The sequence below is a fragment of the Poecilia formosa genome, unplaced genomic scaffold (assembly GCF_000485575.1).
Source record: "Poecilia formosa unplaced genomic scaffold, Poecilia_formosa-5.1.2 Scaffold21, whole genome shotgun sequence".
NCBI lineage: Eukaryota > Metazoa > Chordata > Actinopteri > Cyprinodontiformes > Poeciliidae > Poecilia > Poecilia formosa.
Window position 1 is genome coordinate 603,674 of NW_006799960.1, and position 18,821 is coordinate 622,494.

At 41.6% G+C, this 18,821-nt stretch overlaps 1 protein-coding gene and 1 long non-coding RNA gene across 3 annotated transcripts in view; one reads left to right on the forward strand and one right to left on the reverse strand.

Moving 5' to 3' along the window:
* cpne4b (copine IVb) overlaps nucleotides 1-18,821 on the reverse strand; it is a 35,871-nt gene that overhangs the window by 3,646 nt on the left and 13,404 nt on the right. For both annotated transcript variants that reach the window (XM_007547566.2, XM_016669246.1), the window contains exons 4-15: nucleotides 16,682-16,753; nucleotides 16,357-16,431; nucleotides 15,707-15,790; nucleotides 15,079-15,168; nucleotides 10,614-10,715; nucleotides 10,326-10,412; nucleotides 7,019-7,078; nucleotides 6,764-6,897; nucleotides 5,026-5,080; nucleotides 4,727-4,778; nucleotides 4,016-4,149; nucleotides 3,374-3,610 (exon numbers count right to left, since the gene is read on the reverse strand). In XM_007547566.2, the coding sequence (XP_007547628.1) occupies nucleotides 3,374-3,610; nucleotides 4,016-4,149; nucleotides 4,727-4,778; nucleotides 5,026-5,080; nucleotides 6,764-6,897; nucleotides 7,019-7,078; nucleotides 10,326-10,412; nucleotides 10,614-10,715; nucleotides 15,079-15,168; nucleotides 15,707-15,790; nucleotides 16,357-16,431; nucleotides 16,682-16,753 (1,182 nt within the window). The remainder of the gene's footprint in view (nucleotides 1-3,373; nucleotides 3,611-4,015; nucleotides 4,150-4,726; nucleotides 4,779-5,025; nucleotides 5,081-6,763; nucleotides 6,898-7,018; nucleotides 7,079-10,325; nucleotides 10,413-10,613; nucleotides 10,716-15,078; nucleotides 15,169-15,706; nucleotides 15,791-16,356; nucleotides 16,432-16,681; nucleotides 16,754-18,821) is intronic.
* On the forward strand, nucleotides 13-3,168 carry LOC107835764 (uncharacterized). Its single transcript, XR_001661584.1, has 2 exons — nucleotides 13-179; nucleotides 227-3,168. It is a non-coding gene; the product is annotated as an uncharacterized LOC107835764 (long non-coding RNA).

Genomic DNA, 18,821 nt, shown 5'->3' on the forward strand with positions numbered 1-18,821 from the left:
AAAAAAAAAAAAAAAAAAAAAAAGGAATTGCATCATATTCTTTGAGCTCCTGTCACCTTTCTGCATAAAAGCGCTGTCTTCACACAACATGAAAGTAAACGATCGCACAAAAACTAAGCCGCAGACTCTGCTTTTGCATGGAATTAATAATGCACAGTACCGAGATGATGTTTGTTCTTGTTTGCTCAACGTATATTGATCTTTAAGTTAACTGGGCTGACAATAGGCCTCTTCTCCAAGAAGGTCATTTTGACAGTAAGCTGCTACTTTGTTTGACCTTGAGAATGTCAGGGTTTTTTTATTTTCCACTGGCATGTAACAATGTAGAATTAAACAAATCCAGTGCGACATTATCATCATCATCATAATCTCAGCAATGCAACTTTATTATTTTATGCGCCATGATTTATTGAGATGTGGGAGCTACTTAGTTGAAAGTTTGTGTTTAAGGGACACAATGGACTCGTCACCAAATACTGACTGACTGACTGAGTGAGACGTGTGCATGTTTAGCTGTCGCTGTCAGAAACAGGCCCATATTCATACAACTCTCAGTGTGTGCACATAGTTTTCAATGCAGCCTCGTATGGAGCAATAAAGTGCAATTTGTCATTTGTCTAGTGAGAAGAAAGGGAAGAACTGAACAGAAATTGGTTTCTCATTGCCGTATCACTGCAGATTTTTCCTTTATTGTCCCATAGTGACAAAGTGTCCCAGTCGGGAAATCAGGAAGTACAAGCATAAGTGTTGTTTTTCTTCTTCTTCTCCGCCTGATCTGATTTGCAATTTTTTTTTGTCTGCTTTGTATTTATTGCCACCATTTGAATGGGAGGTCACTGATACTGCTGGTGCACACAGTGTAAAAATCTGATGTCTGTGGTGAGACCTAGCAAGTCTAAATCAGCAGCTGGTAACTAGGACTGGATTACTTTAATCTTGACCAACCCTGACTTGATGGCTGGCTGGTCGGATGCTCAAAAGCCTGACTTTTTTTTTTCTGGTTGGTGAACACATTATGCCTAGTTGCAGAAAGATCATGCTTAAAAATCAGGAAGTGAGACTTCAGCGTCTGGCACTTATCTTCTGGCCTTGAGGTGTTTTTCTCTGATTTATTTTAATTCACATTTATATGTCTAAGAAACATGGCATAGATAAGATTGATGTAAAGTGGCCATCAAAGAAATGTGTTCTTTGCATGAATTTCTTCATTTTTTTTTTTAAACGTGGGATTTTCTTATGTAGCTCACCTGCTCTAGATATTTTTATTTTTCCTCGGACATTCTCTTTGTCCTCGTTCTGTCACATTCTCTTATTTGTAAGTATGCACTGCACAATATGCTCTAATGGTGAGGCACCAGGACTGAACAGAAACTTTAGTTGAAACCTGTTAAGACCTTCAGAATGTAATAAAAGTAAAAATCAAGGGCAAGTTAAAACACTACAAGAGAAGCCTGTTCTGTTTGTTGTTTTTTTTTTTGTATGCAGGTGCTGTTTAAAGAAATCAATTACGGTTGAAAATACAAAAACATTTTGTTCATGCTTAGCTAATAAATGTGTAAAGATATGCTGAAAACACCGAAGAACTTCAGTCACCGTCCCATTTTTCAGTGCTTTCAGGAACACCAGGAATCAAGCAGACAGATTCACATGACTTCTGAATCCTCAAAGTCAGAGAGGCCGCTGCACTCCATCTCACATAATTCCACGAGACAATGCATCATCAAAGAGCCTTCACCCAGGCTTCCTCACCCTCTTCTCCCTCCGTTCCCCTCCTCTCATTTCTAGCCTCCCCCCCTCCTCTCTCGTTCCTCCGCTCCTGCTTACCTGTTATCCCCCACTCCGCCTGTCACCCGGCAGCTCCGTCCTCCTAATCCCTTCTGAAAAGAGACGACGGAGCAGAAAATCACCTCTCCACCTCTGTCACACACTCCCTCGCTCTCTTTTGTCTTTAGCTCTGGTCTCCAGCTGACCCCCTCGAATGCCATCTCTAGCGAGCTGTCTCCCTACCTCATCTCCCTCCACAATATTCATCGCCTCACTCCTCCCTGGCCAATTCTCCCTCCTCAAACACTCGGTACATGTTCCCTCTCCTTAACTTGCTGATGCGATGGGATATAATTGCTTAATTTCCCAGCTTGTCACAGGCCAAACTCACCATAACGGACCCCGCCAAATCCATCTGGTCAGAGCCAAGCGAAATTAACGCCGGTGGAGAGGGAAAGACGTAAACACAAATGAACACGAACACACAAACACTCAAGGGAGCGGAGACCTGATGTGCTTTGACGAGACTGGCAAGCATATTACACCCATATTGGGGGGGTGGAGAAATCCCTGTCATTTTAAGTGTAAGCTCAACAAATGTCCTAACTTCAAAAGCTGAGTCTCACAAATATATGTATATTTGTGAGACTATATATATTTATAGTTGCTTGTGTGTACACTATACACACAAGCAACACTAATAAGAGTACATGGCATTTAACAAATATATCCAAGTCTACTTTTGAGTTGGTACTCATCCAAGTTATGAAAATAAGCTTACTTTTATTTGCCTCTTATACCAAATTGTGTTTCCTTTAGGTTTAAGTAGCTCAGGCTCTTGAAAGTGCCCCAAAATTCACTTTGAAATAAAATCCAATAACATTTTTTACACTGTAAAATCTAGTCTGTTTTTTCAACATAAAAAAATTTAAGTGGCTGTCTTAACTTTCAAATATCCCCATCAAACTATTTGCTTTGTGGTGCAGTGATATATCCAGCAACGGCTTCAATGAGAAATAAATACCCTGCCCGACCTCTCTCGTCTGATCTTTATCCTTCTTGACTAATTCGCCTCTCCTAACTGGAGAAGAAAAACAATCTATCTTTATAAAAGTCTTTAGGAACTTCTCTGCTTGACAAATAAAAGTGGTTTGTGACCAGGGGGCTGGTTGTGCCATCAGGATGTGCGGGAAGCTTTCCGAAAAGCTGGTCTGCTCAGGTCTGAACACTGGGAATTTATTTTTTTTGTTTGTTTTTTTTGTTTACCCCATAGAGAAGCAGCGCTGTCCTAATGGCCACAGGTGCAGAGTGAGACGTCAGTCTGATAGTTTGCCTATTAGGGGTTAGTTTCAAGCAGTGCCTCCGATTTGAAAAATAAGAGAGAAAAAGGAAATTTAAGGAGGGGGGAAAAAAAAGTTAGTGAAGGATGTAGCCAAATCCGCCAAATTATCAAATATTTTCAGAGGCCCAGGCAATAAGGAAAACGTTATTCCTTCAGTAATATAATAACATATTAGTGGGACTTTTGTGAGTCAAAGCTTACAGTTGCTTGATAAAGTGGCAGCGTTTGGTAGGAGTGCGACTGCATGTATTGGTGATGTCCACCTACGTGTTTGAAATCCTTGAAGGGGACAAACTGAACGATGTCCCGGAGGACGGGCTCGCCCTTGGGGGAGCGCAGGATCCCGTCGTCGCCGTCTAGGATCTGCATGTCCGTGAAGTCGGCGTTGCCCACGCCGACGATGATGACCGACATGGGGAGGTGGGAGGCGTGCACGATGGCCTCCCGCGTGTCCGCCATGTCTGTGATGACTCCGTCGGTCAGGATTAGCAGGATGAAGTATTCCTGGTGTGACGAGGTTAAAAAAAAAAGAAGAAAAAAAAAAGGGAGGAACGAAGCTGATGTTTCGAGAGCGACTTCCTGTCAGCGACTGATTTAAATAAAAGCCATTCTAATCCACCGGAGAGACGGAGGGAAGCAGATGGCATTAATGCAGAGAAAAGTCATGCTCTAAAATTTATAACTGGAATTAAATTAATATCAATCAGCCCTCTTCAAACGCGCGCACACACACACACACAACCACGCACATCTCCTTCTTCAGTTTATTACATTTACCTCGTCTTATCCTTTCTGATCTGTCGCTTTTTGTCTTTTTCCTTTCTTCCATTTCTCCTTGTCTTACAGTAGTAAAAGGTCACAGCTATAAAAATATATTTCATATTTCATCTGTTCCATTCACTCTCTCACCATGGCCTCTTTGGTGTGCATCTCCTCGGAGGCAGAGGAGGCCACTTTCTGGATGATTGGGGCGATGTTGGTGGGCCCGTACAGCTGGATTTTAGGAAGGCAATTCTGGTAGGCCTCCACCACACCTTGGATCCCTGCAACACAGAACGTATATGTGGGTTCTCACTGCTGTGTTTATTTGTTTCCCCCCACCCCCACCCCCTTCCACCAGTGTGCAAGTTGCGCACACGACGGCCTCGCAGAGTTGAAGTTCGCATACTTGCAAACGTGTCTGCTAGAATAAATCAGGCTCTCTCTGTGTGTGTGTGTGTGTGTAATTGCGCCACAGGGTGACTGAGCATTTTTCGAAAAGCATTCCCCTCATGGTCTGCACAAACACACGACGCGACACACAAACACACCTTCGCAACAGGGACTGCAGCTATGTGTGGAGAGGAGCACGGAAGCCCATTTCACACATACAGATTAGTGTTGTTTCTCTCTGTGTCGTGGAGCCTGAAATACATCCTGCAGCATTCTGACAAACCTCCCAGCTGCATTGGTCTGCGCGTGTGCTAATGTGTGCATGCGTGGCCGTGTGTGTGTGTGTGTGTGTGTGTGTGTGTGTGTGTGTGTGTGTGTGTGAGAAAGACAGGCCTATAGTGCTTTCTGTCTGTTTTGGTGCATCTAAAAGTGAGCAAAGTTATGTGTGTTTGAGTTGCGTTAAATCACCGGCACATTCCGGATTTTCCTCATCGAAGTTCACAGCAAAGTCATGTGAAACCTGCAGGCATGAAAGAGAGGACAGAGGAGAGAGGAGACAAAGGGGAGAGAGGGTCTTCAACAGCTGAGACAAGCCGATCGCTCAGCACAATGTGTCAAGTCCAGTTTACAGGTCTGACGCACAATTTCTGCTTTCATGCTGATCAAAAGTAAGCGGCACCTCCGAAGGAGGCTTAAAATGTAATCTGAACCATCCAGAACTCCCCTTGCTTCGCCGAGTGTACAAGCGTAAAACTCTGGTTTCCTACCTTGAAATCCGGCGGTATCAGAGCTCCGAAACCAAACGCAGGAAACATTTTATCACTGCAACAAAGGAACGACACACAAATTACTGGAAACCAAGAGAGAAAGAGCGAGAGAGAGAGAGAGAGAGAGAGAGAGATAGAGAGAGACAATACTATAATAATAATAATATACGATTTTTTAATTAATTTACATTTGCACGCTACATATACAGAATTCAGTGTGCTGTTTGGTTTTAGCAGCACATCTAAATAAATAAGGTTACATTGCCTTCAGAGGTAAAATAGATGTTTGCTTTTTTTTTCTTTTTTTTTTTAGAAAACTTTAATAAACAAAGAGCATTAGGAAAACCAAGAAAGACAGTAGACAGGCCAGAAGTAATATACTTGTGAAGAAGTTAAAAGTCACGCACTTTACAAATCTTGGCTCTGTTATGTTATTGCTATTGGGCGGCAATAACAAAACCGATCAAGTCCAACGAGCCGTAGGGAAAAATCGAAAGCGAACATTTATCCCTACATTTAAAGCGCCATCTGCGCCAGAAAACTAAGACCTATCATCGCCCCCCTAACCACCATCCCCAGCAGTGATGCGTCTTCTTAATGGTACTTTGAGGGAGCTTCTGCCGCCCCACGGAAGCCCAACTAGACAAAACACAGGAAATTATGAGAAATTCTAGGAAGAGATAAAATGCATCGCAGTCCCACACAAAGCATGTTGGCTAATCTTGCTATTCTTAGCAGCGTTCAGCAAGGGGACGCCTACTACACATTTGGGGGTGGCAACCCCCCACCGACGAGGCAAAGCAATAGAAAACTTTCTCATTACACAATTGCTAATGCCACCCCGGAGAAGAATGCGTAAGGGCCACATCCAAAACCACCACTAATGTGTGGAAATGCTTTTATTTTTTTTCTTACAGCGGGGATGGAAAAGCTGGTCAGAGTAAATTGGAGTATGGGTGAAGCTAGACACGAGGCAACACTGAAAGAAAATCTGTTGGAGGCTTGAGAGTGGGGCAGAGGTTTTCCTTCCAGCATGACAACAAACCCTCAACACACAGCTGCAAAGAAGTGGTTCAGATCAAAGCATGCTTTGTGTTAGAGTAGATCTAACACAACGCATGAATCCAAATTCAATTAAAAGTCCGTGGCAGTCCTTTAAAATAGGTGTTTACAGATATTCTCCATCCAACATCAAGTCCAACAATGACTTGATGCAATCCGCTGGGTTTCCTTAAATATAAACTTTTTTTAAATTACTTTAAGTAACTAACTGAGCATACTGCACTGTTTGATAACTAGAATCAGTTGGAATGTAAGTGTGGTTGAATTGAAATGCATATTTTTGTAAAAATGCCTCGAGGTGACATTTGTTGTGAATTGGGGCTACATAAATAAACTGAATTGAATTAAACTGAACTTGGGTTAATTTGCATACAAGAACGGACGGTGTTTGGTTGTTGAAGATTGCTGGAACATTCCTCAAACCCTGGCTGCTGTTTACTGCAATGAAAGGTTGCTCTATAAACTGATAGAATACACATGCATACCAACAAAAAAAAAATCCTACTTTTTTTTTACTTTGTTTAATCTACTTTTTAGTTTCACATCATTTTTAGGGGTTTCTTAGTAATGGCCAATCATAGACACTGTTTAGCACAAAGTAAAAAAAAAAAAAAAAAACTCTGCGTCAAGGATTTTAGATATAAAAGCAAAACACTACAACTGCAAGTTACTTCACCTGTCATAGTCCTGACAGATCTCCCCTACAGCCACCAGGGCTTTGAGGTACTCGTTGGGTTGGTAGGGATGGATGTAATGGAGAGAGCAGCTATTTCTTGGATCCCCATTGGATGCTGTGAAGTCTATGGCCACCTGGGGCAGAATCAAAAAATAAATAAATAAAATAAAAACAGTCACAAAGCACGAGTGAGCACAAACTAGCGATGGAGCGCACAAGTGCAAAATATCAATGACTGTGTCCTGGATGTCTTACTGTGAACTGAATCTGGCAGCCTCCCATGATGTAATCCAGGAAGGAGTACATTTTGATGATCTGTCAGGAGAGATCACTTTAATTAAGGCTGTGGTCATGAATTGTTCATGGGGGTATGAAAAGACAGATAGATAGTGGTTGCTGCCTGGGTGGGAGAAGTGCCTCCCCGACAGGCTCAAACCGGCTGTCCGCATGAATCGTGACAATGAAATATGCAGAGTACAATGAACACATGCTCGCATATTAAGAAAAAAAGTACACCAATGCCATTACATTTATTACCACGAATAGCTGGGTAAGCAATAAGAACTGTGTTTTATCAAAACCGACAAAGAATCAGACTCGGCACGTGCTGACTGGAATGAGACGGAGCGTTTTGGAAGAGGGGAATCGGTTCATTTGACGGCGCCGGCCACGATCTCTGGCACTGCTGGCAAAGATCGCAAACAGCATTGAAAAAATAAAAATAAAAATCTTGTATTGCAGTAACATAACCACCCTGTAAAGTTTTGAAAAGTCCTATCTTTAATTTAGGTACAATTATTCAATAGAGGGGAAAAATACCAGTAATAAGAAATAGTTTTTTTGCAAAATCTCCAGGGTTATAGAAACCATCACTGTTCATGGCTGGAACGTTGAGAGAGGACTAAGACAATCTTAGAGGTAGGCTGGATTTGTGACTGACAAAAAAACTAGTATATTGACATGGTTATATCATATCAATATTTATGTTCTGGGTGACAAAAATGAGACCTTAAGTCCTCCAAAAGCCTACTGAATCACCAAATGTAACGTCTGCAGGGGGTCATGAACTCTCAAAAGGCTCCCAAAGAGCAAACTCTCCATATTTACATTAGTGATATTAGAAGAGAAACATATTTATGTCTGTGTTTTTTTCTCATATAAATTAAGTCTTGTGTGACATAAATAAGGCCTTAAGTCCTCCAAAAGCCCTGTATATACCTCCAAATACCTTGTGGATTTATTTTCCAGCGATCATGTGCAGAACGCTTGTTTTTGTTGAATCCAAATCATTGCACACCGACAGCCAGCACAAGTTTTGAATAGACACATCTCGGTGTTGCGTGCAAGAATCTCTGTACGTGTTGAAAGCTAAACTGAATTGTCCCCCAAAACCATTATTAGACAACAAAAACAAAAACAAAAATGACACCACTAAACAGGTGCAACGATAATTTCCAAATATTTTTTCATACGCTTGCACCAGCCAAAGCAACAGTTGGGTCGTTCTGGTAGCTCTGTGGCACCAGCACAAAGATACATTTGGATTGGAGCACTCTAGCGGGCCGCTCCGGGGGAACATTTGGATATCTCCACTCTGCTGACATGTCCTCAGGCCCCACACTGCCTAAGCAGTCCAGATGGGACCCCAGGCAGGATGGAGCAATTCATGAGCCCAGAAAGCGGGGAGAACAGTCGTGGGGGATTGAAAGGTCAAAGAAATATGTTTTCTAGTTACGTCTACTGGGAAGTATGAAGATGCGATAAATGGAAAACAACCAGTAAGTCAATATTATTGTCCATGAATTGGAAGTAATATTAACATGTAGTCTCTAGCATGCTGGGTTTATGACAGTGGAGCAAAATGCACTCCTTTTTTTTTTTCCATCTAGCCACTTGACAGTATATTCTATAACACTGAAAATAATATTGAAAAATATTTTGTTCAAACTACATAATGACAAATAAGGTTTTACACACAGTTTTAGAAAATGGTTGGATTAATGGTTGGAAGAAAAGAATAAACAAGAGAGAAAAAGATAAATCCAACTTGGGTCCCTTTGAGTGTCATGTAGATTATCTCAGCGTTCCGGAGCGTGCTTGGCTCTGGTCATCCTCTCTATATGAGCCAAAAATGCAAGAAAATCTGCCTGTTCGCCTAATCTGGGCAGCCCGCTACTGACACTGATGCATTCATATGCATCTAAAGCTCTTTTTAGCACGTGTTGCAGAAAGGACACGGTCTTCTCAAAGCAGCATACAATTAGCCAGTAAAATGTGCCAGAAAACAGGGACGCCTCAAGTAAATGTGTGTATAAAAGCACCTGTTGAACATTCCCACAGTTTGTCACGTTACAAACACGCGTTTCGGTGTGTTTTATCGGGATTTTGTGTGTAAGACCAACACAAAATAGTTTCCAACAGTGAAGTAGAAGGAAAAGTATTCATGGTTTTCAAAATTATATAAAAGAAAAAAAAAAACCCAAAACTTTAAAAAGTGTAGTGTTTGTATTCAACTTCCCTCAGTCTGCTCTGTTGAATCACTTTTTATTTCAACTCTTTTGGTGTGCCTCAACCAGTTTTAGCATCTAGAGAGTTTTTTTGCCCGTTCTTCTCCGCAAATTAGCTCCAGCTAAGTGGACAGCTTGTCTGGGAAAGTGTCCCTATTGCACGACGCTCCATGTTCCACAGTTGGGTGGATTTGCTCAGGGTGTCGCTTAATGTGACTTTTCTACCACAAAAAAAAAAAAAAAAAAGCAACGTATCCATAACATCAAGTTTGTGGATACTGTGGGTAGTTTAAACCGAGATTCTCCTCTGCGAGCCATCGATCTGTACAGCTTGTCCAGAGCTGCCACATGCCTCTTGGCTGCTTCTCTGATGGATGCTCTCCTTGCCCAGCCTGAGTTCAGAAGATGTCCAACTGTGCCACACTCTCTATTTGTGCATGAGGGAAGAAACAAAGCTCTGTGAGATGTTCAATTCCTATTAGATAATTTTATAGCTTAACCCTGCTTTTAACTTCTACGTAAATTAATTCCCTCACTTGTCCGCCGTGTTGCTGATCTTTGTGATTCTGTTTATTCTCAAGCAAACCTCGGGAGGCCGTCGCAAATGACAGTTTTCATACTGAGATTAAATTAACCAACTTACTAATTATACACAAGGCAGTGGATTTTAACTATGGGTACCAGAGAAAAAAGGGTTACGTCAAAACGGAAGGCCATGCTTTCCAGATTTTTTTTTTTTAATAAAAAAAGAAAATCAAAACCACAAATCAGTTTGCTTTCACTTCATAGTTGTACGCTGCTTTGTGTAGGTCTGTCACATTACACCAACCCCCTGCAAAATATCTTATTATATTAAGTTTAAGTGAGAAATTGTGAAGAAAGTATACTTTTGTTAAACAGGGTTGCAATCTTGCCATTATGTTAAGCTCTGAATTACAGGACATTTTAAAGGTACAACAACTAATCACCAAAGCAGTCGTCGCCCTCGTCGTTTGTTTCAAAAGAAGCGCACAAACGTCAGAAGATGCCGATCAGGATTATGCTGTGTAAGTTACCTTGCAGTGGTTGAGTATGACGGTTCCAGAGTTTCTGTAATTCTTCTTCTTCATCTGATATTTGGGGTTGATGCATTCCCACTGAATCTGAGAAAAGACAAGAAGAAGGTGGCAGCGGCGGCGGTGGGTGCTTTGCACTCGAGGGTAATTTTAAGGCACTTTCTGGATATTGTTGCACGGGAAATTATTTAAATGCGGCGCGGAGGGAGCGCAGAGGCAGCCGCGCGCCCAATTACATGCAGAGCACATACGAGTCACAGCTTTGATTTTGAGCGTCCATTTTCTTACCTGCTTGCCCTCCTGCTCTGCCCTCATCATCTCCTTATACGTGGTCTGAAACTCTCCAATAAAGTCATGTTTGCCGTTGGAGTCCCAGTCCCAAACCGTGCACTAGCGCAGAAACAAACACACACACACACACACACACACACAGGAACACGTGGTGAGAAGAACTGCTACCTGAGCATCCACACATGCACACCACACGTCTGCAAAGAAATGCCATGCTGAATGATTGATGGGGTGGAGTTGGTGGGGGGGCCGTGGAGCAGTGAAATATTAATCTGACGATGCTGAGAGGCTTTAGAGACGGCTTTATGAGTGTCAGGGTTTAGACGTAATAGTTTTTTTTCCCTCTCTCTCTCGGAGGAGCCATTTGGCAATATAAACGACGACAATCAAAACGGGGTCAGAGGACAAAGCTTCAACACCTCACGAAGAAGCAAACTGATCATTTCAAAACATGACAAAAGACTTTTATATGTACAGACACGCACAGGCCACTTTATTAGGTACCCGCACAGGCCACTTTATTAGGTACCTTTTTTTTTTCTTACGGTTGCATCAAACGTGACAGTGACACGGTGGGAAAACAGTTGTCTTGCAAACCCAAAGTCGTGGTTTCCATTACAGCTTTCAGCTGCCACCAGGCACATAACCCAAATCTCCCTACTGATCCGCATATTGGTGTGTTGATGTGCGCGTGTTAGTGAGCATGACTGGGTGAATGGGGCTCTAGTTTGAAGCGCTTCGAGTGGTTTGTATGATTAGGGATTTGCTGCTGTATATAATATCGGTTTATTTGGCATCTTCATGTTGAATAGCTTGTTAATAGAAACAGTGAATCAGACACTCAGTGAAGTTAGCTGTCTAAATAAAAGGAAGATAACTATTTAAAGTTCTAACTTAGCACCAGAATGGTAAACAAAGGGGACTGTCAAAAAAAAAAGAAAAGAAAAGAAAAAAGAAATGGGGAAAAGTACCTTGATTGATGATAGCAGTCAGATTAAGCAGGTTTAAGATAATAGAAAGGTGACTCTCTATTAATATCTAGAAATATCATCTTTCTAAGCAGAAAATGCCCAACCTGGAAGCAGAAGGGCCACAGCAACAGAAGATAACATCAGGTCGTCTCACTCCTGTCGGCGAACAAGACACTGAGACCTCAGTTTCCACCGAATTTCGGACAGTTTGTGTAAATGCTGCTTCATCCAAAGAGCCTCAATTTAAGGTACAGCATTAACATCACAAGATCAAAAAGTTGGTGCAAACCTAATGATGGCATGGATCCATCATGGAAGTTGTGGTGTAAGGAACATTTTACTGGCACGCCTTTAGTTCCTCAACTTTTCATTGCTTAAACACTGCAGCCTATTGTTGCTGACCACCTCAATCCCTTTATGGCCAGTTTATGTGTCATGTTATAAAGCTCAAATCTTCTCCTGACGATGATTTCATTGCACACCAGTTGCCTCCAAACTCAAGAGAACTCAATCCCAGTGGAGCGCCTTTGAGACTTGCCTCATTTGGTTGTTATGCCACAAAGAATTACATGGACAGAGTTTATAAAACACCTTTCCAGTCATTCTGACCGCAGCACTTTATACTGCAGACACATTCATCCTTTCACGCTTACAGATCGGAAGGGCGACGTCAGGTTAAGTGCCTTGTCAGGAGGAAGCTGGAATCAAACCCATGACCTTGTGATTGCAAAGTGACTACCACTGAACTACAGTCACCCCACAGTGAAATATTTCTGCAAGGCAAAATGTGGCACAAAGTGGCACACCAGCAAGGTGTACCACGAAAATAATAATAATTTGTAAGTGCATATGGGCTTTTCCACTGAGGTACGGTGTTCAATGACATCCTAGAGAGTAGATTTCTGATTTAGCACTTATATCCAGATGATTCCTATGTCTGTTCTGCTGTAGTGGGCTAATTTACTGTAAATCCTGTGACCCTCTTGCCTTTTAGGTCAAACCAGCCACCAGCAATCTGAACCAGTACAACTGTGGTGATTAAAAAACAAGGACCAGCAATAATCCTCTTATTTCCTGTCTCCCACTTAAGCTGTTGAGAGCCTGCACCTGAAGTGCGCATGCCCTTCTTTTTTTGTCTTTGTAATTTGTGTTTTTTGTGTGTGTGTCTGTGTGTGTGTGTTTTTTTTTTTTTGTTAGTAATTTCCTTGTAGAAGGGAAGGGGGTGCTTGCTTTTGCAGCCGTGCTTCACTTCAAGAGGCAGAGAGGCTGTGCAAAGGACTAATGAAAAAATGAAGAAGCTCTGTTCCATTCACTGAATACTAACTGGCGGCGAGAGCAAGAGACCAATGAGAGCGGGGAGAGAAGGAAGAGTAGGGAGGTGAAGAAACGAGCAGGAAGAAGTACAAAGGAAGAGGCAGCCAGACTCCACAGAGGAGGGTAATGCATTTATGCATTGGTCACTTAAAGACCCTGGCGAAAGTAAAATCCTGGACTGAATAGAAATCTCTGCCCTCCCGTTCCTAACCATTGCCGTGATGCTTCAAACAGGTAGCCCTGGAAGCCTGTGGTCGATGGCATCCATGCGCGCGTTTCAGAGTGTGCCAGGCCTTTCTCCTGCTGTCAGGAGCCACGCAGAGTTAAGAAGCCTTTGCATAATTAATGAGCAAGTTCATGTTTATTCATGAGGAGAATAAATGTTCACAGCTGATGTTGCAGCGTTGCGCGCACACAGGAGCGCAGGCGAGGGAAGGTGAGAGTTTAAGATGACCACTGAGCCCATTAAACAAAACGGACAGCTGCACCGAAACCGAGCCGAGTGCCAAACTGACAGACCTACTTGAGCATTTTTGCGATGGTACTTTTAAATATATACATATATATTTATCTGTGGATTAAAGGTGTTTAAATAGTTGTGTGTGCGCGCCTACGGCACTGGTAGCATCATAGTTTCTTTGTAGCATGTGTCCCTCCCACATGGTACAACTGAGCTGTGAAAAAGGCCTGAATCTAAAAATCGCATTGTGCGTTAGTTTCCTTCAAGCACGAGTCATTGTGTGGTTCAATCTAATTCTACTTTGAAAAAGTCTCAGTAGATAAGAAGAAAGATGGACTGGAGCTGAGAAAGCCTTGAATAACCACACAGCAAAAAGCAGATCTAAGGCAGTCTAGGGTTTGTTGTTTTGGCGTTGTTACACAGAGAAAATAGATCTGGTATGAAAGATAAAATGAAAACTTATGGCCAGTTTTCAACCATTAGAATGATTTCTGATGGGTGGATGTATTATTAGTGTCATAAAACTTTTTAGCGATTCTTAAATTCAAAAACGTTTGAGTCCTTTGTCAGCATTTCTCAAATAGAAAGGGACCAAAAAAAAAAGAAAAAGAAAAAGATTGTGGGTTTTGCACTGCAATTCTGTTTTTTTTTTTTTACTCTGCAGACCCTGCTATGAGCATGGAGTGAGACCAGCTACAGGTTTGATATGAGCAAGAGGACACTTCTTACTTTATTGGATCATTGCACTGGCGAATATAGATGCAACTAACACAGGCAAAGATTATTGGCAAAGATTTTTGTCTTTTGTGGTGATGTGTTTAAACTGGAGCTGAAATCGTAGTGCATTGATGTTTCCTGCAAAATGTCAATTTTCACTTAAGTGAAAATATTGATGTTCTGTTTTCTGACAATTAAAGTGGGGAAATAAATGAATGAGCGCAGATTTATTTTTTAGTTCTACCTTGGCAAAATATAGCCCATGTAAAGCAAGACAGAGGGACAGAAATTAATAGAAGATGTAAATAAGCTGACAAAGCCTAGTTTCAAAAGACTTTGTGCTGACATAATCAATTTAATAAGGAGAGCGTCATGACTGCTACTGATTTTATTTAATAAAAATATAGGGGACAAGTGAATTTAGTTGAGAATTTAGTTAAGAAAATGTAAAATCAACAATGACAATGAATTAATTCAGTTTTAACCTTTGACCTCCTGTATTTCTGTTGATTGGAACTTGTTGATTATGTTACATACTCAGAAAACAACAGCCTTAAATAGTCTTTGTCACATTTATCTGCAATCAACTTGCATAGTTTCCTGATTCCAGGGAGAATAAATAACTTGCTGATTGTCGGCACAGGCTATTAGGAGCAAGTGTGTTTATTTAGCTTTGACTTTTATATTTCTTGAACAAGCCATAGCCAAAAATATCCAATTAAGGTCTGCACCCTTTCCAAGGGAGCGCAAACTTGTGCGTGTTACTTAATGTAGATGGTCTCTCGAGAACTAAGAAAAAAACATTTATGTAGAGAATCAGGTTAAAAAGAAACTTCAGCAGGCGTCGATGTGCTTATGTGGCCTATAAGAAAGCTGTGTGTCAAGTTACATTATGAAACCAGCTCTGCCCAAGCTTTTCCGCTCAGCGGTGGATTGTATTTGAGGCTAACTGGCTCCTATTATTTTCTCTTTTCTCACACAGTGGGACTTTCAAACTCACCTTTAGCTCCCTGTCATGGTCTCCACTGCAGAGAGTGTTCAATGAAACTTTAAATGATTTCCAGACTGGGCTCAGGTTGTTCATCACTGTCTGTAGAGGAAAACAAAACAACTGTCAGAAGAGCTCTGTAACAGTTGACCACAAAATGTGAGAAACTAGACGTTTTTTTTTTTTTTTTAATATATATTTTGTCATGCTTTGATCTATCGCCTACTGTAACTCTGGCTAAAGAGCCGTTGTCCCGATGAAAGGTGAATCTGGTTTGCATGTTCTAACAGCTTTTCTTCATGGACTGTCCTGTATTTAGCTTCATCCATCTGCATAATTACTCCAACCAACTTCCTTGCAGGTATGCTGCAGGGACGGTTACAGACGAGACGCAGGTTTGCTGTGTTCCCTGCATGGCTCACAGTAAACGAGGCTTCTTGTGGCTTTCTTTTAACAAAGGTTTTCTTCTTACAGTCCCATTAAGGCCAAATTGCAACAGCTTCTCCCATCCAAGCTGTGGATATCAGGAGGTCCTACAGAGTTACCAAAAGGGCTCTTGGCTGCGTTTATTCTTTTTACTGATGGAGTGTAAAAAAAAAAAAAAGAGGTCAGAATGCTTTGGTAGATACACTGCAGTTACCTCGGTCCGGTGTACGAGCGACTCAGTCCCATCGTCGTTTACTCTAAAGATCTCCAGAAAAGGGTCTGACTTGCTGAAGAAATCCTTGACAGAGAAAAAGAAGAAAGAAAACACACACTTTGATCATAAACATAAATCATTCATGCAACTACCAGAGCCATCATTTCACCTTCTGTCTCTGGCTTTCTTTTTCTTTTTTTTTTTTTGTTTCAACCAGCCATCTCTCTCTCCTCTGTCCTCTCCGATTTATGCGCCCCTCCCTCGTTTATACTCCATCATTCCTCTTGGGCACAACTCGTTTGGATTAGTCATCCGTGGCTGTGGGTGAGGGCGCGTGTGTGTTAAGGGAAGCCAAAAATTAATCTAGTACTCTGTGTGTGTGTGTGTGTGTGTGTGTGTGTGTGTGTGTGTGTCTCTGATTGGGTTGTCTAGATAAAAGAGGGTTATTGTACCAGGGAGGTGCCCACCTATCTCCGCAGGTCTTCTTGCATGAGCCCAGATTGTACCCTTGTGTTTTGCATGAGTTATTTCATCATCAAATCTCACTGGCTTCCACCCACCCACGCACACACACACACACACACACACACACACACACATATATATAAAGCTCACATTCCTAAACTTCAAAAACAAGCATCTGGACAAACCTTGTCGTCTAGCTTCCGAGCGCTGAAAGAGAGTTCAACGTAATCGTCGTTTCCTGACAACTCCTCTGCTGTCACCTATACAGACAAATTTCGGGGGTTGAGGGGGTGGACGGGTGGGATTAGGGTAGCAGAGGGGGAGATGGACACAGAGGCGTAAGAAGGAGGTGAGAGGAAATGAGATGGAAATGAGGAACGGTGCAGAGCGAGAGGGAAACATCATCAAATTAATTATCTCCAGAGCTTGTGAGCGCGCGCTTGGCGTCAAGCGCGTGCTCTGGGTGCGTTGAACTGAGGTGGGGCCGGTTTTCGGGAAGGGACGTCGTACCATTATTGAAGACTTTCCAGCAGTGTTTCCCTGTTTGAGCAGAGCTTTGGTCAGTTTCCTCTGAGAGACGATCTGAAACGAGCACACAAACGGATGAAATGCATGAAGATCAAAGGACCAAAACCCTTTTGTTTTTTGGTATGTTTTATATTAAAAAAAAAACAACAAAAAACCACATTCATTCATATTTAATGCAACAATTATATAACTCCAAAAACAAAAAGTGACTACATTTTTTATCAGATGTTTTACTTGTGTTTTCTGCCAGCTAGTTTGAAGTAGAGGAACTAATTTAACGTAGACGTGTTGCACTTGCTTTGTTTTCTAAAAGTATTCAAACTCGTTTAACCTTTACATATTTTGTTAATATATTTTATTGTGTGACAGACAAGTGCGGCGGCTTATCATAATGGTAGCATTGAAAGAAAACAATGTAAGGTTTTCTGATTTTAAAGAATAAAGGGGGACTGAATTCTGGCTTTTGCTTTCCTACGACATAAAACTGTTTTCATTCCACCTCATAATTAGGCAATAGAAAAAAGAAAAAAAAAGAAAAATACTTGTGCTTGTAACAAGACAAAAAAAAGTTTATCTGATATGAACAAAGGGCATGTAAAGTTGGTGGCACACCGCTGATTGGTCTCCCACATCAACTCCCTCCACCTCTTACAAATTTTTCGGCAGCAACAACAAACTCTGCTCCCTGATAATGGCTTTTAGAGCCAAGTTCACGCAGCAATTTCGTCTACAGAGAAAAGCGTCTCTCCTTAGCAGACTACCAAATGCTGCCCTGATAATTGCAGCTTTCATACAGTCAGCATGATAAATTACAGTATTGAACCCTTACATAATCTTGGCAGAAAACTTTCTGGTGTCTCTCGTTTTATGAACAGGTCAACTGCTTCCTCCTCACTGATATTCCTCTGCACAAGTTTATCGATTCGTATTAAACAGAAACAAGGCTGTCATATTCTTAACACAACCCTGGATAAACAGTGGGATATTACACATAAATAATAATAATAAAAAAAAATTGGCACGGTGTCATTCTATTAAGCTGCACCTCTGGCATTAAAAATATTTCCCCTCCTCTTCTGAGGCTGTTATCTTATGTCTACCAACAATTGTAAATCCACCAGCTTTATGCTGCTGATAACATCTCTGACCTGAAAAAGTAATAGCAAACATATTTCACTCTTCTGCAGTGCCAACCGGATCTTTGAGATGCTGCTCTTGCTATTTCCTTACATTCAATATGTCACCAGGGGGCTACTCTCTGAGGGGGGAAAAAAAAAAAAAATCAACCAACTCATCGTCTTAATGAGCATCGAAGCAATAAACGTTTTCTCTTTAAATGGCCCCGGATGCTGAGTGATTGGAGTAAATGAAGAGAATCTTTAAATATTGATTGCAGCTATCAGCGGGTGAGGCTACATGTATTAGCATATGCACATATAAATGTGCCGAAAACAGTCTGGAAGAGCTTTCTAAAGCCTTATGTAAATAGAAACACCACGGAGGACGCCGAAAGTGTGAATGCAAGATGCTGCTAGTAGCTGAACCAAAAAGGGTTCAACAGTTAAAGCCGGCTAAATACAGCGCATGCTATCCATCTGCAAAAGTGCTAACCGGCAGAGACCTTTACAACTGGTTCTTCAACAAACTGTGAAATGTTATCTTAAGCACCTTTGCTTTCAAGCGGCTCTGGAGTGGAGATCGTCCAAACTAGCACACCCAGAGGTGGCTCTTCTACCCAAAAGTGGCAGGTTTCAAGCACATTTAAAAAGCAGAGAAACTCATCTACTCATCGGGTGAGCTCACTTTAGAGTATGTTCAGATGTGAGTCATAAACATCTCTTACACGCCCCAGTTCTCCTATGGAGGCGACCTACCTAACACCGTGTTCTACGTTCAGGCTGCATGATGCGGTGGAGATCGACAGTAAGTAGCGTGACCATACTTATAGATCTTGCGTAACTGTGGTCAGTGCTTTAAAGAACATGTCGTGTTCATGAGAATGAATTTAACCCCAGACAGGAAAGTGAATCAGAGCAAATAGGGATTGACATCTTAAGAAAGAAAATATACAATTAAATGAAACTGAACCGTGCCCAAAAATATTCAAAGTATATACATACAT